Source organism: Aotus nancymaae, unplaced genomic scaffold (genome assembly GCF_030222135.1).
Source record: "Aotus nancymaae isolate 86718 unplaced genomic scaffold, 86718_ANA_hifiasm-v0.15.2.pri h1tg000014l, whole genome shotgun sequence".
Classification (NCBI taxonomy): Eukaryota; Metazoa; Chordata; class Mammalia; order Primates; family Aotidae; genus Aotus; species Aotus nancymaae.
The window spans coordinates 47,215,234-47,238,026 of record NW_026988425.1 but is presented as its reverse complement, the minus strand read 5'-3'; the positions used below and the strand labels follow the sequence as shown (position 1 = coordinate 47,238,026).

The 22,793-nt window shown below is 36.4% G+C and overlaps 1 protein-coding gene across 2 annotated transcripts in view; it reads right to left on the bottom strand.

Moving 5' to 3' along the window:
• ITGA1 (integrin subunit alpha 1) overlaps positions 1-22,793 on the bottom strand; it is a 169,171-nt gene that overhangs the window by 37,144 nt on the left and 109,234 nt on the right. For both annotated transcript variants that reach the window (XM_064375966.1, XM_064375967.1), the window contains exons 12-18: positions 16,472-16,617; positions 13,333-13,476; positions 11,947-12,204; positions 9,328-9,458; positions 5,701-5,867; positions 4,155-4,291; positions 1,749-1,859 (exon numbers count right to left, since the gene is read on the bottom strand). In XM_064375966.1, coding sequence (XP_064232036.1) covers positions 1,749-1,859; positions 4,155-4,291; positions 5,701-5,867; positions 9,328-9,458; positions 11,947-12,204; positions 13,333-13,476; positions 16,472-16,617 — 1,094 coding nt within the window. The remainder of the gene's footprint in view (positions 1-1,748; positions 1,860-4,154; positions 4,292-5,700; positions 5,868-9,327; positions 9,459-11,946; positions 12,205-13,332; positions 13,477-16,471; positions 16,618-22,793) is intronic.

The window sequence follows — 22,793 nt, the reverse complement described above, 5'->3', positions numbered from 1 at the left end:
CACTCTTCACACGGCAGCATCCTGTCCCATGACTGAACCAAATAGAAATCTTCAAAAGCACTGCACTGCTCTTTCAAAGGTTTAGAATTTGTGCAGTGGCACCAAGTCCCGAATGACCTGGCCCCCACCTTTACCTCCAGCCTCACCTCACATCACCTCCTTTCTTGCTCTTCAACATCAGTCACACTAGCGAATGTAATTCAGTTTCTTCATGCTCAGGACCTTCACATTTACCGTCACCTCTGCTCCCCAAACTCCTCTAAATAGGGTGGAAATTGCCCTATCCTTCAGGGCTCCACTGAAATGGCACAACTTCAGAAGGGCTCTCCTGACTTCCCAGCCTAGTTGGAAATTCCTATAGAGCTCTGAAATTCTCCATGGCATACGCTCTAATTACTATTTAATACCTGTTTCCTGTGTTGGACTGAAAGCTGCAATGCCTGGTGTGTATAAAACAATCTATTGGTAGGAAGGAAGGGAGAGTGGGAGACAGATGTGTCAGGAGAATGAATTCCCCATCCCCAATGTCTCCTCTAGTGCAGCCACACTAGTGACACCCTCCCTCTTCTCTCTCCTCACTCACTCTCGGGGGTGGCACATGGACTCTAACTTTGGGAACAGGAACTAAGTGAACACAACTCAGTCCCTTTCTCTCTTTTCTATTTTTGGAGCAGCTGTGTGCCCATAGGAAGCACACATTTGGCTCTACTTCTCCATTTTACAAGTTTTATAAGGTGGGCTCCATGAAGAAGGACAGAGATGGGCCAGCACTGGTGATGACCGAATTGGTTATGGGTAGTCTAAGTCCACACTTCAGTGTGAGGACATCCTTTATACCTAAATCATACCCTGCCATCCAGTGCTTATTAGAAAAAAGGGGGAGATTTCTTTCCATTGGTCCTGGATTCAAGCGAGGTTAAAAACGTGTATCATTTATTAGTTTTCTTAAACTCCAATAATAGGAAATTAGGAGGATTGGGAAAAGTCTAGAAGAGTCTAATTCTTTTTAAAAACATTTTAAATTGATTTAGGGTTATGGGTGCATGGATTTCAAGCTTTTTCCTTATGTTACTAGGGCAAACCTGAAGATATGGCCGAAAAAGTTCATTATTTTCTTAAACAGTAGATAACTGAGAAAGTTCATTATTTTGTTAAAGAATAGACAGCTGAGAAAGCTCATATTTTCTCTTAAACAGTTTTTTTTCTAGTCTCTTTATCTGTAGGTAAGCTTGCTGAAAAACAACTCCAGATGGCCTGGGAGCTTAAGGACCCTTTGCCAATGGCCAGAGGAAGATAAAGGCATTGAGAAAACGGAGCGAATCAGAACCAGCAACCCCTTGTTACCTTTAGATCATTAACATGTCATTATTATGCTAAAGTCCCTGCCATAGAAGAAAATGGCCACCATTTCTTGAACATATATATTGTATAAAGAAGCATGTTTATGATCTGCACCTGTACATCTGCAGGTCCTCTTTGCACATGCTTACACATACCTCCCTGCCCCACATCTAACTCCTTAAAATTCCCCAAATTCTCACAGCTTGAGGAAAAGGAGGTTTTTAGAGCAAGAGCTCACTCCTTCTTCATTCCTGGCCAGAAATAAAACCTGCTCGCCTTTTTTTCCTTTCTTCCAGTTGGTTGTTCTTTCTTAGTGACCAATGCAGAGTAGGGAAAGAACTTGGTTTAGTGGTGACACTAAAATATTCACAGGTTGGTATTTTGTATTTTAAAGAAATTTGACTTACATATTCATGTACTGAGTTTGGTAGAGAATCATCAAGAACAGGCCCATTTTCTGGATCAGTGAGATTAAAGTCCAATGTTATTCTCACAGAGTCCTGAAAATCATGCTTGTCCTAGGGGGTGAAACATAAAATATATCATTGGCATCATATTTACTGGGTGTTCTGACCTTGTTATGTCTCTTTCTTCTGTCCCTAAGGGTCAAGCTTACTGGAACATTCTTCTGCGTCTAATCTGACATATGACCTCATCAGGCTTTTGCTTCCTGGAGACAGATTGGCATTCCAACAAGGGGCATAGGGGAACATGGAGGCTTCAGAGTATGACCTGTTGACTCACTTTCAGCTCCTCAGGGGGCCCTGCTGGAGTGATGGCAGCATCATACCTTGCTGTGTCAACATATGCCACCCTGAGCCACTTGCATCACAGTACAGTTTCTCTTGAGACCTCAAGCTAAATATCACTATGTAGTACTTACGGGAACATTTCCCAACTTCAGAAAGGCAAACTTTCTATAAAATGAGTTATATTTTATTAATATAATATATATATCTAGACCTATAAGAATTTTTTTTTTTTGAGACAGAGTTTCCCTCTGTTGTCTAGGCTGGAGAACAGTGATGTGATCTAGGCTCACTGCAACCTCCACTTCCTGGGTTCAAGTGATTCTCCTGTCTCAGCCTCCTGAGTAGCTGAGATTACAGGTGTGTGCCACCACGTCCGGCTAATTTTTATGTTTATAGTAGAGATGGCGTTTTGCCATTTTGGCCAGGCTGGTCTTAAATGCCTGATCTCAGGTGGTCTGCCTATCTTGGCCTTCCAAAGTGCTGAGATTACAGGAGTGAGCCACTGTGCCTGGCCAAGAATTTTATAATGTAAAATTATTTGGAAAGAATGTGAATATGATTAATATTGTTAACATGCCACCAATATCAATGATCATTTATAGTATTCAAAATTATGAGCTTTATATACATTATTGCAAATTATTTCAACAGTCCTCTAAGATGAGTAACTATTATGATCCTTACTTTACAGACAAAAGACAGACTAAGAGACTAAACAACTTTACCAAACAAAGTCACTCAGAATGTGGAACATTTGGGATACAATTCTGCACTGGCTGACTCTAGAACAAATTTCAAGGTGCTTATTTCAAAATCAAAAAAAATTTTGGAAATTTTGAAAATATTTCCATCCTTTTAACACCAGTACCTAGACATAGCTTAGATGGTGAATTTGTGGACAAACATAGACAGAGATGAGTTTTAGCAGGTTGGAGACAATACCATATCTGGTTTCATGCCCATTCAAATTTTATCCACATTCTAATTCCTAAGTGTTCAGTTCTGATGAACTAAACAAGAGGGACAACTCCAGTGTTATTGTATCAGATTATACATTGATCTTGATGTTGATAGAATATGCTTATTTTGATAAGTGTCTTGAAGCATATCAACATGAATATCACTGAGGAAGAATAAATGTGGCACAGAAAGATGCACATTTTCTGTCACTTCCTGCCCAAACTACAATTTTCAAAATATAGACTATGAATATATCAATAATACCGAAATAAGTCAGCAGTGGGAAGAATGGCCTGTTTCCTTTAAAACTCCAAGTTTACCATCAAGTCTCTAAGTCTTAATGTCAGTTACTAAAATCAGTGTTTTCTCATTACCTTCATGCTGCTCTTTATTTTTATCACACTCATGTACATTTTAAGAAGACGTTTAGGAAACTCCTGCCCACTGCTGGGAACACTCCCCACATACACAGTGCCCCAACAAAACACATTTTAAATTATTCACGCTGGCTTACCAGCCATCTCTAAAGATTAATAGTTTGCTTTCCGAGCCTCCTTTATGCACTAAACTTAAAAAAAGAAAACCTGAAGTAGCACAAAGCCAACAGATGATAGAAAATATCAGATTATTTTCTCCTTCGCTCTGAAGTCAAACAGCGAGATATATAGTCACATGAACCCCAGAAAGCATACAGCCCAGTAGTCTGACCTCAGAGCAGTTAAACACTTATCAACCACAATTGACAGACAAGGTCTACAGAAGTTAAATATTTTCAAGTTGAAGGAATAAATGAAAGAAAGAAAGAAATACACGAATAAGGTTTCTCGTCAACTTGTACACTGGGTCTTTTACTGTCATTCTATAATATATGGATGTCTGATTACACAGACAGGGAAGACCGGAGATAGTTTTACAAATATTTGGAAATGAGAAAATTAGACCTGTAATTTTATGATAAAATTGAACAAACAAGATAAAGTTTCCTTTATGAAACCATAAATGCATTTTGAAATAAAACAAGAATTTGATTGACTTGAAATAAGACATCTCTACTATATTCTTGACTTGGAATAAGGCAGCTATGATATATGATTTACTTGCCAACATGTAGAAGGAGTGCTTAGTGCATTCTGATTTTCGAACTGTGATGTTCCTTTGAACCTTTCTTTCTTGAGTTCCAGAGAAAAAACTTCGTGATATTTGTCTTAGTGAATCTAGGATGACACGGTACTGCAAATCTATAAACATTTTAAAAAATAATTGATGGAAATGTTTATTTGAAGTGATTCTCATATTGTACAGATTATTAAATTAGCATTATAGAAAAATCTCTTCAGCAATCAATCAAAAAAGATTCTATTGTTCAGCATATCCACACTATTATAACAATGATATTAGCAGTCATGAAGATAACCTTGAAGAACTCTATAGAACTGCTCTCCGAGTTCACTGTGCTTTCAGTGTTTAATTATATTTATTGTTTATAATTCTTATACACACATGCACACCTGCCTATCACCTAATTTCCAGACCACCACTGTATCTATTAGATTTTCACTTAAAATATTCTTTTAAGTTTAGAAACGTTGGAACCCTGCTTAGAATTATGTTATGTTACATTTCAGTAGAGACAAAAATATACATTAGTTACCTGTTTATAAATATATACATTAATCTACTTATATATAAAATGACATTATTTCAGCTTATGTTCAAACCACCATTAAGTTCCATAAAATGAGCATACCACAATAAGAAAAATAAGTGAAATCTTATACTTTATATGAAGCCTACAATATTCCTTCTTTGATCACTTAGTTACTTTACAAAAAATTAAATAAGGCTGAAATGAATTTACATATAAAAAACAAAATGATTATTTTATATTCCTACACCTCATTGATCTTCTAGTCAGGAGGCTATTTCAGAGCATATATATGCACATATGGAACAAATCAAGAAAAACAGATTTTAAGAATTAATGGTTTTTCTCATTCTGCATGTATTTGGTTACAGAGTAAATTTCTCTTTATAGCTTTGACTTGAGCATATTTCAACATCATTAAAAACCTGCCTTAGAAAGTGGAGAGCAGAGGAAGGAAGAGGATGCACAGGCTGACCTGATGGACCTGAGAACACAACACAGAACAAGACTGACTCAGAAATTAGGGTCACCTCAGTGAAGCAAAGGATCTCAGAAATGTGGGCGTGGGAAAGTATTCGGGTTCTCTGCAATACCGGTCTTTCCCAGGAGGGGGCAAGAGAAGGGAGAGAAGATTGTAGAGAGGAAACCCACAGGAAGCAAAGCTGGGCTCATCTGGAGCCCAATTTCTAAACTCTACCTCTGAATTGGTATTTTTTCTTAAGCATCTGATTGTTCATACTAAGTAGGAGAGCCAGAGAGAAACGATGGATTGTGGAGGCCACTACATACAAACACGCAATTTCTTCTCCAGAATTGACTGGGTTCCCTAATCTATTCCTTTTGCAGCAGAATTTTTTTTCAAGGTTCGACATGTTCACTGGGGCAAATGTGATGCATAGTTCACCATGGTGGGGAAAATACAATATCCTACTGGATTTCATCATTCTGGAGCAAATGTATTGTCCTCTACCCAAAAGTACTTGCTATAGTTATTTTGCTTACCAGCTTCGTAAATAGTATCATCTTTAGATTTTAATTTCACATCAAAACACACTGTAGCATTTATGCATACTGTTTCCTTTCCCTCCATACGGCAGTTTTTCTTTTGAATATTCACTTTATTTGGCTCAAAATTCATGGCCACTTTAACTACGGCCACATCTCGGGACCTACAAACATAAACAATGGTATTACTCACTGATTTTTACATTTAATGAATGTCATCAGCTTGGGAGTGCAAAGTAAGTGCATGGAAGAGGATTCTGCTTCTTGTATAATATAGAACTCAGGACTCCCTTTCTTTAATTAATCATTGTTACAGAAGAGATTGGATCTGATGTTCTAAGGACATGCAGATTATGTTTGGAAACCATTTGGGGCTTTTTGTTCAAAAGCCAAAGACCTCGTTTTGCCTGTGATGGAAAAGAGATGGAACCAAGTGCCCAGGTGAAACCTCAGAATCAACTATATTTTGAAGATTTACGAATTTGTTGCCAATTTGGAAGAGGTCTAGAGGTCCCTGAACAGCTCGTAGGCCCCTGCTACCTCTCATCTGGACTGTAATATTGTTTGTCCTTTTGAGTTCAGCTCTTCATCTATTTCTAGGAAGAAAAAGAAAAATAATATTTGAGGCGCTGTGCTAGACCATGGATGTTATTTCATTTAATTCTTAAGATTAATTATAAGAAATATCATTTTTGTTTTATGTTTGATAACTGCAGCAGTGGAAGGTTAAATATTTTATGCCAGGTCAAAAGCTATTAAGAGGGGAAACCTGGGATTTTAAACTCAGTCGTTTTAACTCTGAATCCCAGTAATGTCTACTAATCCAAAATGAGATCAGAGTAAGATCTTAGACATGGAGGATATATGGCTCCTGAGGCCATTGTCTTAGATCCAAGCCAGAACAATTATTGCACATTTTTACCTGGTTTCTGCCTTGTGGCCAGAACTAGCTCCTTATAACTTTGTATCTTGTGAATAATGAAGTCACTGCTTATGCTTTTGCATTAAAAAAAGATGGTTGTCTTTTTTCTTTTAAAACAATGTACTCGTAGAAAATATAAAAATCATAGAAATGCATAAAGAAAACACAAATAACTTGTAATTCTATGCTCAGCAATAATCACCATTAATATTTAGTACACTCAGTGTTTTTTTTCTTTATGGAAGAACACATATACATGCATATATATACATATATATACACACACACATGCATACATAGATATATACATAAGCATATCTTCATATGCATGCCTACATATTTTTAAAACATTATAATACAATGAACAGCTTTCCAATATTTTCATTTTTCTGAGAAAATTATTTTTAATGGCAGTAGACTATGCCAGCATATGCACATACCATAATCTATGCATTCAATCCCATCTCAATGGATATTTAGCTTATTTTTTTAAAAATGGTGAGTATGGTGGTAAATTTAATGTTATTAAAAGATAGTATTACATACAGTAGTGTGATGACATGTTTAATCCTATTTCTAGATTATCTTTAAATTTTTAGGAAGTTAAATCCTTGGTAAAAAGTAGGAACATTGGAAGGCTTTTAAATACTTATTGATAAAGACCTTCTAATGAGTTTTAACCAGTTTACCCTTTCATCAGCAACGAATGAGCATGAGTAATTTCCTGCTTAGTAATACGGATTCTCTAGGCATAAAGCTGCCTTGACCATTATCCACCCCGCACGTCCTCTCTGCCCCAGCCAGATCTTCCTTGGGGCTATAGCTCAGTCCAGGCCACATGACAAGGCTCTCACCATTTGCTTCCAAATGTTTTTCCTATCACCTGTCATTTGTATCCACTCTCACTTCTTGTTAGGTATTGTGAATCTGAGTCTTAGTGTCCCGGTATACAGATTTGGTCCATTCTGCTGTCAATGGAGTCTGAACTATGAGAGGGAATGACTATCATTTTGGCCCATCAGTGGCTTGATTTGGGGCAGGAGAGGCCATGAATGAGTTTTCAAAGCTTTGCAAGAAGGCCTTGAAACAAAACTGGAGCACAAAAGCCCTGAAAACATATTTTTAATATGAGAATTAATACAATAAATATTTGTGAGCTAAAGGGAGCAGAATAAACTAATTCAGGATTAACAATTCAAACAAAATCGAAATGTATTCTTTGTCCCTGACACTGCTGGCTTCTGGTTTTGAGCCTTGGTTTCTGGTGAGTCCTCCCCAAAGTCACAGCCACCCTGCTCCCCTTTTCTTAGGTATCACCTTTCAGTCTTCTTTCCCCTTTACTGTAAAGTTTTTTTTCTTTTTTAACATAATGGTTATTGTATGTGCACAATTTAGTATACCATTTTTATTTGACCATTAGTTCTTAAGCATCATTTTAAATTATGGCAAAGTCATCTATTTTCACCTTTCTTTCACACTTTACTACTCTTCTAGATAAATTTTTGGGAAAAAAGAACATTGAGGTATGCTTCCACCTGAATTACAGTAAGCCAATGCATTAATTTAGGAAAATGAATATGCAGACTTCCCATTAGGTCACATGGAATAAATAGACATTTTATTTATGAAATCCTTTCTTTATATTTCTTAATGGGATTTATTATATTTTTCAAAATTATCATGTGGGTTTCTCATTAAGTTGCTTCTTGATTTCTTAATAATTTTTTTCCAAGTAGAACAGTTTTTGAAAAAGGATATTTTAGCTGGTTAAAACTATGGTTATTAATGTTATTGCTTACTAAATTATTACTTTATTCATAATTAATAAATAAGGCATTATTAATGTATGTATCTGACCATTGGCTTGGATTTTTACAACTAACTGAAAAGACTGGGGTAGTTTGGGGATGCGGGCATTTTAAAGGCTAAGCAAAGATATTACTTAAGATGCCTCTAGGCATGACTAACAATATAAATGCAGTCAGACAGTGATGCACAATTATCTGCTTCTTTTTTTTTGAGATGGAGTTGCACTCTTGTTGCCCAGGTTGGAGTGCAATGGTGTGATCTCGGCTCACCTCAACCTCTGCCTCCCGGGTTCAAGTGATTCTCCTGCCTCAGCCTTCCAAGTAGCTGGGATTTCAGGCATGCACCAACACTCCCGGCTGATTTTGTATTTTTAATAGAGATGGGGTTTCTCCATGTGGGTCAGGCTGGTCTTGAACTCCCGACCTCAGGAGATCCGCCCGCCTCAGCCTCCCAAAGTGCTGGGATTACAGGCGTGAGCCACCGCGCCTGGCTACAATGATCTGTTTCTATGTATTAGGTAAATGAATAAAAAATCTGTTATCTCTAAAACCTTGTAAGCAACCCAATATTAGTGATATTTTCTTGTTTATAGTACATCCTCTATAAGATCTTCTCTTCGCCTGTACCTCTCCTAAAACTAATGCCTATTTTGGTGTAAACCACGTAACAGACACACCAAATTAAGAGTTCATTCTACTTGTTCCTTTTATATAGCTTCTTTGTTCTTAAGATGTATTGACATTTCCAGCTCACTCAGCTGAATAACTTGTATCTGCATAGTGAACACAAAAGGAAATAGATTCCTGGTATGACATAAGCTCCAATCATACTGGGAGCTCTGCAAGTTAGAGTGACCCAGTCTCAGATTAACAGGATGTTATTAAAATACATACCAGAAGAGGGCAGCACCGCCAAGGCCCCCAATAGTCACATCTGTCAAACCATCACCATTTAAATCCATTTCTCCGTGGATAGACTGGCCAAAAAATTTCAATGTCTCACCATCCCCACCTGATGGAATACGCTGTGAGAATAATAATAATAATAAAAGAGTTTCATGTGAGAAGAGTCTGTTCAAAACAGCTTCAAATCTGAGATTTTAAATGGTTTAACAAAAAAAAAAAAAAATTAAAGATCTTTTGGGAATCCGCCCAAGAGGTCCGTCGTCTGGAGATAAGAGGAAGTACTCAGATGTTCCCAGAGGATATTGCTCTTTTTATAGTACAGACAAAATCATTTCAAGGTCACTGACACCAGAGAGAGAGGGGAAAGTTATGTAATGTAATTTTGTCTAATCCTCAAAGGAAACAGTGTGAGTAACTGGTTCTGTGCTTTCTACTTCCTATCCAATCCCATCACACAGACATATTTAAAGGTACTGGAAATCTTGAAAACATATCATATCAGCAAAGCCGGGAGGGGAGTAGAAAATTGTCCTCGGGGTCAATTTGGAATTCACTGAACTTTGTGGCTGGGTATAAATAACACATCCCATCAAATACATTTTCCAATATGTAATCTCTACTGTCTTTCAAAAATTGTCCAAAAGTTGAGCGCACAGAGACTCAATTCCACTCACATGTATTCACAACATTAGGATGGCACAAATGAATATGGAGCTCTTGAAGACTGATCTGTGCACATTACTATGCATAGTATGTTTGATATCTGTACTTCCTGACTTAGTGTGGGTTCAAGCTGAAGCGAATGCTTTTAATGGTAGGAGACAGGACTTATGAACCCTCCCTAAATTTCAAGTCTTCCCAGCCTCTTGTTTTCCACATAAATAACATAAAGTAGGAAGCCCACTAAAGCAAACAAAATGGAAACATTTTTCATGCTTAAACAGGTGAGGCTTATTGGAAAGTATTTCCTCAATTTTTTAAGCAAATAATTCAGGAGATATCTGCCTTATTGGTTCTATGGGCTTGACTGTTTGATTCTGGATTATCCCATACATAAGCAGCATCTCTGGTTCTCATGGAAACGAGTAAGCACATCTTCACTTATTCCTTGGAAAAACATTTGCCAGTAACTAAACAAATCCAACTCTATTTTTTTGTTGTTTTCATTTAAAGTTGCATCTTGATTTACCATCATTTAGAAAATAAGTTGTTTATGACAGTCTTTTCCATCTAACAATGATTTGTCTTTCCTTTTCTACTTCAAATGCTACCCCATTAAATTTACAGGATTGACACTGAAGGAATAAAGTGGTAGAATATAAGAAAGTACCTCTTCCTGCATTTCCTAATTCCAACATGCACCAGTCATTAATATTGCCTGTCTCTTGCTAAGTAAATAACGACATAAGGATTTTCAACAGAAACAAATCATTTATCAAATGGATACAAGTGCTGTTACTGAAATAAGCCCTTTATTTTGTTCACATTGTCATTATGGTTTTATGAAAAATCACACAGCTTTGCATTACCTGAACAGATTTTGAGAACTCTGTTGACTACAGAGCCGAAGAGAATACTCAAATAGGAAAAGAAATAATTAATATTCTGATTTCTTTTCGTAATATATAAACTAGAAGGTAGTGAATTTTGTTTCATTTGTAAGTAGTTATTCAATGTCTAACGGACTATGATTACTCAAAAACAGGCAGTTACTTTCTAACTCCTTTAAATTCTCCTGTTTTTATAGCGCATTAAGCACTTTGGTAACTTGTTATTTTTCTAATGCAGGAAAAATAACTTATGGATGAAAGCTGTTAACTGACAACAAATTAAAAGCAGGAATAACAGAAGTCTCCTGCAGCTTAAACTTAATATTCAGATTTATTTCTTTCTAAGGATTACTTGTGAGAAAATTATAAACCTTTAGAAATCCTAATTTATTTGAGGAAAATATATCAATTTAATGCCTAAATATAAATTCAATGCAATTTTATTATAACAGCATGGACATTAAATATAAAACCAAGAATCTAATTTCCTTTATTGGCTAAGTTGTAATTATTTTTGTCTTATTCAGAAAGCAGTGGTCTCTATTTAGAAGGGGACACACTGCAGATATGAAACAGCATGTTACAAAATATTCTTTTGTTTTTTACTGTTTCAAAAAGTCAAATCCACAGGGAGAAACCCCATCTCTACTATGAAAAAATACAAAATCAGCTGGGCATGGTGGTATATGCCTGTATTCTCAGCTACTCAGGAGGCTGAGGCAGGAGAATTGCTTGAACCTGGGAGGCGGAGGTTGCAGTGAGTGGAGATCGCACCATTGCACTATAGCCTGGGCAACAAGAGCTAAACTCCGTCTCAAAAAAAAAAAAAAAAAAAGGAAAATCTTGGAGACGTGGAAAATAACAACAGAAAGGAAACCAGATAAATCTATAAAACACAAAGTAATTCCTCTATAAAGAACACTTAGAAGAGAATTAAATCTAGTTTCCCAGTAAGGTCAGAAGGAAGAAATTAAATAACTCATGAAGTTAGATAGGGAATGCCTGGCATTGAATGGACATCACTCAAGTGTGAGTGTCTGTAGGTTTCAGTGCTTACTTGCGCATACTCTTTTCTTATAGTCTTGCCACTTCCATGATAAATGTACACAGCTCCCCCGTGATCATCTTCCAGCGGTGCTCCTATCACGATGTCATTAAATCCATCAAGATTGAGGTCTTTTACAGCAGCAATAGCAGTTCCAAAACGAGCCCCGCATGGCTCGTTTTTGTTTTGTTTTTTGCATGAATTGTGCTGCCGAGATGAACAGCAAGTCTGCTTAATAGGTTCCAGGCTCATTTGATATTCAAACCTTGTCTGAAAGAAAGATAAATAGGATACTTACGGATTTCCATCATTACTACAGCAGAGTAGAATTTTTAAAGTATACTAAATCAGTGCTATTAACAACCATTTGTACATTAGTGGTAAAGCTGGTAAAATTTCTTAAAAAGTGTGCCTATCTGAGAGCAAAGTTAGGGATTCCAAAGAGCAGATTGTAGAAATGTGGGACACATACTTTAATGGAGTCTCTTTTTAATGCAATTGAAGGAGTATATAATTCACAGCAACTTTTTCAGGTCAAATAGTATTTAAATCCTCAATTTGTGTCACTATCCCTTCTTCACCCAATATTGCGCAAAGCAAAGATTTATTCTGCTCAAAGAGGAAACTTTCTCTAAAGCTGCCTAGAGTGGAGGGGGAAAAAAAAAAAAACCCAGACAGAAAGTACGAGCAAAGGTGAACAAGAATACCCTTTCCTGGAAAAAGGACAAAACAGCCCAGGACAAAAAAGTTGACAGGAGGAAGCCAGAAAATGATAGGAAAAAAGTATATGATTCATTATTTAAAATATTCAATTTAGGAGAGAATGTACATATTTGGAAAAGCTAAATAGATAAACACTGGCTTTGCTGTAAAGAGTAAAACACTCTTCTAATGAAGTAATTAAAAATTATTTCACTTTAAAAATGATGTCTAAAGTCAGGAATAGAAGACAAAATCTCACTCCAGCCCAATGAAGTATCTCCTACAAGCCTTCGGTGTCACTGCCTTGAAACTTGTAACTTCTCCCCCTCCACCCAATACGATTTAACTGCTGAGGTTATTATCCACTTCCAGGCCAGAGCTGATAAGCCTCCAAGCCACTACTAAATAAGCCTTGTGGATTTATTTAGCAGTTTAGTGATATTTATAATTACCTCCTTTATCCTATATATTGTTAAACACAATTCAAGTTTCCAAACAGAAAATATCTAAGGGTTCGAGCTACTTTATTAGACTATAAATGATTATTTCAAAACTGAGGGGTTGGTGGAGTGAATGAATTCCAATAGCTTCTTTGCTCTGTTTTTTCAAAGTGAGTGAAAAATTAGAACTTATTATTCAAAAATAAAGAGAAGGAAGAGGTTTTTCTGGATTTCTACCAAACTCAGATACCATTACCTGATTGAGAGCATACACGTACACTTTTCCTTGCTCCTCTTTCTCCGTTCCCATGTACATAGGGGCTCCAACTAGAAGAATGTCAGTATTAGAATCCTTATCAATGTCAATTGTTGTTAAAATACTGCCGAAGTAGGAACCAATCTAGGACACAAAATGAAAGAAAACAGCCCAATGAACATCAGAAATTCTCAAGGAAACTAAAAACTGCATTTGGTTAATCGAGAGTAGGAGCTAGTTGGCAAAGGAAATGAAAGACAAAAATGGATGCTCCCTGAAAGTTATTTATTAGCTCTTTCATGAGGATAAAGAATATTAGTCGGTTCCATCTTTGAAGATGAACAGCTGTTACAGATTTCATCTCCTGACAGTAACAACATGAATTTCTTTAGATTTCACTCTAATCTCTCTTTCTTCTCCACAAATCAGAAAAGGTCAGTAATACCATAGTGATTTTTTAAGGAAATAAAATTATAATAATGCAGTAGAATGCATAATAACAAAAATGCAGTAGTATGCATTCTGGAATGGTTGCATATATGTTTAAATACATTATAAGTAACTGAGTTGTCCTGGAATACTGGTATGGCGTATTTCACCTCATATAGTCTTGGAAGATTGTCTTCTCAACGAAATGGTTAAGTCTTATCCCAGCAGCTATGGGAGATGGAAAAATATAGAAGGACTGCAGGAGGATCATCCCTTACAGTAGTATGTTTTCTCATTTAAAGACAGGAATATGTTTAGAGAAAAGCAAAGAACTTATACTTCATTATCTAAGTGCTTAAATAACCTTTCCAAATATTGTTCCATGTTTAATATTTGATGCTCTTAACAATTATCTTATTGAATCTCCCTGTACTGGCGTCTGTGATTTTACTCTTACTCTCTTGCTCTGTGATTTTAATCTTACTTTCTTGCTTCTGCACCTGTGGCATAGACCACTCTTCTCTTATTTACTGGCTTTTCCCCCCTTCCCATTTTCTAAATTTTGGCCTCTTTTAGAGCTCAGACCTGTAGCTATTTTCTATTCTCTTACCCTAGATGAGCAACCCTTCTTAAACGTGTCTACTAAGGCAATTGCAAATATCTTTCTGTCTTCCTTCTCAAGGCTTCAGTTCTACAGTTCTAGGGCATGTGGGCAAAAGACACTGACTTTTGAATGCACTTTTCTCACAGTTTTTTTGTGGGGCTTAAAAGGTTTTCTTTAAAAGTTGAATTAATTATAAACATAAATAAAATACAAGATCTTGCAACACCGGGCTTTCCTTCCCACGTGGCAACAGTCAACTGGAGCTGAATGGAAGCTCACTAGTTGCCCAGGGCCATGGTTCCCACCACTTCCTGTGGTTTTTGCCCAGCAGCTTTACTCATTGACTTCACCTATTTTGATTTTACTTTACTGGCACCTGCAAATACCTGAATTTGTGCTTACTGTTACAGGGAACATGTCTAAAAGCCAAACATCATTGTTAAAAATTCCTAAATTGCTGGAAGTGTTGACATTTTCACCATGAAACCACCTTTCTTTCAGATTCCCAGGCTTGAAAATGAAATCATTCACAATTTAAATCATTCATGACACTCTCCTCAACTTTCACATGCAGATTTTCATCAAATTTGACGCTTCCTATTTTGTAGACAATTAATGGAGCGATAATGGATCTAAGATGTCATCTAAAATGCTTCATTTTACTATTGTCAGTTTCTTCTTATTGATATCTGTCGTGCCCCTTCCTTTTCCATTTTTATTGCTGACATTTTATTTTACGTTCTTCTTATCTCCACTTTGAGCTACAACAATAATCTTATTCTAACTGTTATGCATTTTCCAAGTATAATTGTGGGCAAAGAGCTAATAAAACACTTTCACCTGGTATATGAGGATCTGATCTTTACTTACTCTAACTCTGTTTCCCTGGGAATCTGCTGAGGCTGGGATTTCAACTGTACTGCTAAGGCTAAGCAACACTGACCAGGGTAAAAGTAACCTCTTATTGGAATATTGTATTCAGGCTGTGTGGAACTATAAATGAATTGTAAGTATCTGATGAAGATGTATTTTTGACTTCCCAGTGTGCAGTTATTCTTGTAGCCAGCATGCCCTTTGTAGAGACCCTGGAAGCTATGTCTATGGTGTTGTCATAAAAGATACTGCTCCTGTGGGGCATGTGGGTTTAAAGCCAGTGAGTTTGTGGACCTGCCTAATGTGAGTATCCCTGCACTTGAGCTTTGCTACTGCGCTGGGCTGCAGCTCCAACTCCTGCAGAGCAGAAGGGCTGATGCAGCTCTCTCCTCTCGTCTAGAGAGTTGGAGTATTTAGTGAAGGCTAAGAAGAAACCCTCTCCCACCCTCTGTGAAAGGATTGTAGAATAAAGTTAATACATTCTTGTAGAACTGTTGAAAAATACAGAAAACTTTTTAGAGACAAAAGTTACCCCAGCTATCACAATTCAAATGTTTGTTTCAGTTAATATGTGTGTGTGTATAAGTCTCATGTTTACATATTTCTGATATTTCTTTCAGTTTATATATATACATATATATAAATGTTTTTCATGTATAATTTCCCAAACTTCTTTTAATATTCAATACTATCTAATAAGAATTTTCCAATATTACATATTGACAATTTCCTTTTACTTCCAGGATAAAATCAAGGCTCTTAATTTACCATTCAAAACATCACATAATATAGGTCCATGTTACCTTTTTAACTTTTTCTTTCACTGCTCTTTCTACCCATCTACAGTCTATCATCCCTTCTAGATTCAGCCCAAATTTCATCTCTTAATAAACCTTTCTGCACCAATCCAAGCTTAAAGCAATCTCATCATATTCTGACTGTATTGTCTGGGTCACTGGTACTTTCATGCTTCCTAATGTTTTGGATCTCTTTCCTTGTGTACGTATTTGTACGTCTGTATCTACATCTATTATACATCTTATCTCCACCCCCATCCAACATGAAGTTAAAGATACCGACACTATACATCCTTCCAAAGAACCTAACACGGGGCTCTGTTCCCAGTCGTTAATGAATATGTAGGTATTGCATTTTTAAAAGTTTTGAATGATAGTAAACATACACAGAGTATGAATAGATTAATTTAAATAAAACAATATTTTTCAAGTTTACCTGTTCTCCACTGAGTGTCTGGAGAATTTTGATGTTTCCATCTTCCATCCTGTAGATAATGACCTGGCCTGTATGATTGTACCGAGGCTGTCCAGCAATATAGAGCACATCTCCAGAAGCAGCAGTGGCAGAGTTTACTGTGTAACCTAATACAAGAAAGATTCCAGACTTACGACCTGAACCCTTAAAGTCTTCATGTAATAAATTAAGACTATTTTTAAATGGCTGATAGAACCATTTTTATATGAACACTTTTTGAAAATAACATGAAAGTATTTGTTTTGGTGGAAGCTTTATTTATTTATTTATTTATTTTGAGATGCAGTCTTGCTCTGTCGCCAGGCTGGAGTGCAATGGCACAATCTCGGCTCACTGCAACCTCCACCTCCTGGGTTCAAGCAATTCTTCCGCCTCAGTCTCCCGAGTAGCTGGGACCACAGGCTCTTGCCACTATGCCTGGCTAATTTTTGTATTTTTAGTAGAGATGGGGTTTCACCATGGCCAGGATGGTCTCGATCTCTTCACCTCGTGATCCACCGACCTCAGCCTCCCAAAGTGCTGGGATTACAGGTGTGAGCCACCGCGCCCGGCCTGGTGGAAGCTTTTAATGTGCTCTCTATCTACCACAACTGCTTTCTCCTGAGAAGCTATTTTCCCCCCAATTTCAGTTTTTCATTGTTTAAAATCACAAATGATGTAACAATAACACAAAAAGAAAAAATTGCACACCCCCACCCCAATTTGTAATAAATCAATTTAGTACTTCATTTGGATATATGTGTCTGCACTACAGATATTAACACTTTTTATATAATTGGAATAATAGAAAATGTAAATGTTTTCTGTGCTGCTACTAGCTTTTTAAATTGTAATTTTAAATAACTAAAGACTATTTCTCTTGGTTAAAGTGTAATGACATTGCATTTATATTACCTGACCATTCCCTTAATGAAACACTAGAATTTAGGTGGTTTTAATATTTTTGGTATTATATGTAAGACTTCAAAAAGCATTTAAATTTGTTCCCCTTCTGGATTTTTTGACACTAAATTTTAAGAAATAGATTACTGGATCAAGGTTTTTAATGGTTCTTACAGTGTCTAGAAAATTGTTTCCAGAAAATTTGTACTACTTTGTTCTATGAACAGCCATTTAAAAGTCAATTTCATGAAACTGTTCCAGGCTTTGTGTATCATTACTATTATTTAAATTTGTGTATGTTTTAATAGGTGTTAAACATTGTCTAACAACACTCCCTCGCTGTGATTTTAATGTGATTTTACTCAATAGAGAGCTTGAATTATTTTTCATTTATCTGATCTTTCTTCTTTTTAATTGAGCTTTCATGCTCTTTACAATTTTGAATTGTCTTTTTTCTGCTTCTGGTTTTATTTGCATATATTTCATATTTAAGTTATTCCTGGGTCATTATTTCTGTTTCTTCAGTTTCTTTTGGGATACCGTTTTCTTCTTTGCAACTTCCTCCTCTGCTTTAGAAAAATTTGTTCTACTTCAGTAAGAATCATCTCAGTGTGGTGGGTGGGGTAATGGGGGTGGGGGTCATGTGTAGGTTAATCTGACCACGAGCCCTGTAAATAGAGCCAGTGTATCTTGGGTACTTCGCCCACCTAGACGTACATAATGTTAAGAGAATCTACATAAAAACCTTTAAGTTCAGCACCGCTTTTCACATTTTTAAGCATGCGCAACAAACTTTCAGCAGTCTTTGGGAGCCATAAACCCTCTGTCCAGCTCCATTGTTTGACTCTGGACACATCTACCAACTCCACCATTGCAACGATGGAACGGCACACACACAGTGTTTCTCTGAAGTTACAGCTTTAAGATATTTGGTGGCTTTTCAGATATACATACCCTTGATTGCCTGGGTAGTTTCATGGATGCTCTTAAAAAGAACACAAAGATTTGAATCTTTTGATTTGCCTGATTTTATGGGTTTTTCTAGGTCAAGTTAATAGTGAACCATTTTAAGAGATCATCTCAGGCTGCTTACAGGAAGAGCATAAATTGTGTTTTTAAGTGAAAAATTAAATTTATTCTTTGTGTTTTGAGAACAGAGCCACATTAGTGAATAAAAATTACCACATGCAGATTTTGATTTTATAAAAGGAATAACTCTTCTAATAACCAGATTTCTTCAGTGGAGCAGAAGTAAGATTATTTTTCAAAATGCCACAGAGCAGCACTTTTCCTTGAGAAAAAGATCATTTTCCTAACTCACCAAGTATTTACTACAAAGTAAGCTTCATTTTCTTACAAAAATGTTAAAAAGGAACAAAAGATTTTATAATTTATAATTCATCAGACATATTGTCCTTTATGAATATTCTTCACATTCTCATTCCTTCATCTTTTTTTGAAGGTTTTTTATTATTATACGTAATAGAATGTGAAATATTTTTTCAAACATGTAATGTGTTATGTGTTTATATTGCTAACCGCAATATTGTTTTAAAGTGAAACTTTCAGGCCATGTTTATACACACATAAAATGGAAAAGAAGAATGTGCAAAATGAAGGCTGTTTTATTTCATGACACTCTACTAAGAAGTTTAAAGAAGGGAGTAGAATGAGAGTGTTAGTTCCTGTTTGTGTGTGTGTGTGTGTGTGTGTGTAATTTGCAGAGTTGTGAATGTAACTTGATAAAAGCCCCTTTTTAAAAATGAATTGAAAATTATGTTTGAGGCTAGGAGTTTTGGGATTATTTAGTTAACTATCTTTTATGACTTATACTTGATAATTAAAAATGAAATCATCTCAGGGACAGTAACTAGCAGTTAGCAGATTTACTAATTGAGGCTTGGGTGTCTAAAGACAAGAAAGAGGAAAATAAAAAGAGAGCCAGAGACAAGTAAAGCCTAATTTTAAGAGAAGGGAGATAATTATAAATATTTAAGCATAATAGTGTTTCCTGAAAAATAAAATCATAAGATGGAAGAGAAGGGCCAGGCACAGTGACTCACGCCTGTAATCCCAGCACTTCGGGAGACCCAGGCAGGCGGATCACCTGAGGTCAGGAGTTTGAGACCAGTCTGGCCAACATAATGAAACTCTCTCTCTACCAAAAATACAAAAAATTAGCCAGGCGTGGTGGTTGGCACCTGTAATCCCAGCTACTCGGGAGGCTGAGGCAGGAGAGTTGCTTGAACCTAGGAAGAAGAGGTTGCAGTGAGCAGAGATCCTGCCACTGTACTCCATCCTGGACAATAAGAGGAAACTCTGTCTCAAATATAAAGGAAAAAAAAAAAAAAAGGAAGAAAAGGCAAAAATGGATGGCATAGCCCTTTCCATGGATTTATAAAAAATGAATTCCGTTAGCTCTCATAATTCACTTCTTGGGAAAAGGGCAAGGATCTAGTGAGGTACAGGTATAATAGGCATGATCTGTCTTGATGCCGTGACATTGCCTCACATCTTTCCCTCTCCTCTGGCAGCTGTATGGCAGGAACAGAATTGAGCAAACTCTTGGGGAAGGAGGCAGGGGAACACCGTCCCAACTGTATTCTCACCATCAAATCCACTTGCTATGCCTGTACTGGCATAAGATAGTTTGGATAATAGAAAGATAGCTGTATGATTATGTCCTGAGACGGATGTTCGACAGCTTCAGTTCTTACAGCTTCCTGATCATTACTGATAAGTATGGGATTTTTCTAACAGAGCCTCTGCCTCTTACTTTACTTCCTTCATAAGATTTTTCATAGTCTTATGACTTGCAATCCATACAGATTCAGGAAAAATACATTCAGTCTCTTAATTTGTGACCCCCACAAAAAAACATTTTGAAAACTTCATTTCAGATTTAGAATAATACTTTGGGTGGGAAAAAAAACCCCAAGCTATTCTGCCCTGCCTTTTCTGGGTGCTTTTCTATTTTGAAAGAAATCTTACATGTATTAGACATTATTATGTTGGAAAAATGTCATATACTCTCACTTCTAAGTAAACTAATAAAATAATTCATGAAACAGAAAAGAAAATCTCAACACATTGTAGAGAACATATTCAAAAATTTCCTTTCCTGGACAGAGAGAAGTCATATATTTAAATCCTGTGGTCAGAAATAAAGATTCTTTCAATATTTTCTTATTTGCAGTGATATCTTTAAGTTGAAGTCTCCAGGTCTGCTTTAAGCAAACTTTAACCCAAGCTTTTTGGGAATGACAGATTTAGGATTCTTAAGAGTTTGTTTTAAAGAAATTTAATCTCATATAATTCAGAATATCAAAAGTTACAGTGTTATCAACTAAAATGTGTGGACTTCCTAAGAGTGGCAACAATATCACATACATCTTTGTGGACTTGACACAGTGTCTTTAACTTTGTAAATACTCAATACTTATTAGTCATAGTACTAATGTCAGCTACTATTATTATTATATATTATGTATGAGTTTTCTATTGCTGCTGTAACAAATTACCACAAACTTGGTGGCTTAAAGCAGCACAAACTTATTATCTTACAATTATGTATATTAGAAGTCTGGCATAGAGCTTCCTGGACTAAACAGCAGGATGTTGGCAGGGCGGTGTTCCTTTCTGGAGCCTATCAAGGAGAATCCATTTTCCTGCCCTTTGTAGCTCTAGAGCCATTCACAGTTTTTGGCTTGTGGCCTCCCTTTATTTTTAAAGCCAAAAACATTGCATCTCTCTGACCATTTTTCCATAGTTCTATCTCCCTCTGGCCACATCCAGGGGAAGTTCCCTGATTTTTGGAATGTGTGATTATATCAGGCCCAGCCAGATATCTGAGGATAATCTTCCCATCTCAGGATCCTTAATTTAATCATATGTGAAAAGTCCCTTTTGCCATACAAGGTAACATATTCATGGGTCCTGGGATTAGGACATGGACATATTTGGGGATCATTATCCTGCCTACCACAATACTAAAAAGAGGAATATTTATTATATAACATTATATAATAAAAAAATACAAAATAACATTTACATAATAAAATAACAGACAACACCCATTGAGTGCTAACTGTGTGTAGGGACAGTACTAAATATCTTATAGTCATTACTTTATTTTCCTAACAACTTAAATGATATATACAATGTAATTATTTCCATTTTAGAAATCGGAAAATTGAGGCTTTGACAGGGAAAGTAATTTGCCTAAAGCCACAGCCAGGGGCAGAATCGGAAAACAAACTCAAGTCTCTGTGACCTTATCGCTATCACTAATTGTACGCCTTGTGCCATAACCACGTCAAGTCCTTAGTATCACAGAAGTAGCAGCTTTCTAGTTTTTATTTTTATGGGTGCATAATATTCGTTAAGTGGATTTACTATTTACTTAACTATCTCCATATTTTTGGGCATTTAGGATAATGGCCTTTCCCCCAACACCATACATAATAATACAATGGAAATCATTGTTTACTTGGCATTCTTTTCTTTCTTTTCTTTCCTTTTTCTTTTTTTAGATGAAGTTTCACTCTTGTTGCCCAGGCTGGAATGTAATGGTACAATCTCAGCTCACTGCAACCTCTGCCTCCTGGGTTCAAGCAATTCTCCTGACTCAGCCTCCAAGTATATGGAATTACAGGCATGTACCACCATGCCTGGCTAATTTTGTATTTTTAGTAGAGATAGGGTTTCTCCATGTTGGTCAGGCTGGTCTCAAAACTCCTGACCTCAGGTGATCCCCCTGCCTCGGCCTCCCAAAGTGCTTGGATTATAGGTGTGAGTCACTGTGCCCAGCTGGCATTCTTAAATATCGGATTTTTTTCCCTGAGGTTAGATCCACAGAAGTGAAATTTCTGTATAAATGTGATATGAACACTTTTACAGCTCTGTAAACACATTGTCAAATGCCTTTCATAAGGAGTTTTACTAATTTATATGTCATCCATTATATAGGAAGATAGATGTTCTACATTTATTCTACATAGAATAGAAAGAAGCCTCAGGTTAAGCTGGTTCTTGATTCCAAGGTATTTCACATAAAACAGTCTCATAGAACCTTAGGATGTAAATAACTTTTAGAAGATATCTAATCTAAGTCATTTCCTTCTGTTTTAGGGATTCTGTGTCATAACACATATCATATTGATTGTTATTGCTTGTTTCATTATTGTCTCTCACTCAAAAAAGTAAGGTTTATCAGTGTAGGAATTGATCTGCCTCATCTGTCTTTTTATTCTCTATTTATAAACTCAGTGTTTGGCACATTACTGGTATCAATATTTGTGGAGTGCTTTCTTGATTAACCCAGAATCAGTTTTATCAGTATGGTGATATGAACACTGATGTAAGAATCAAGAGCCCTCAATTATGGTTTCACACCTGCCAT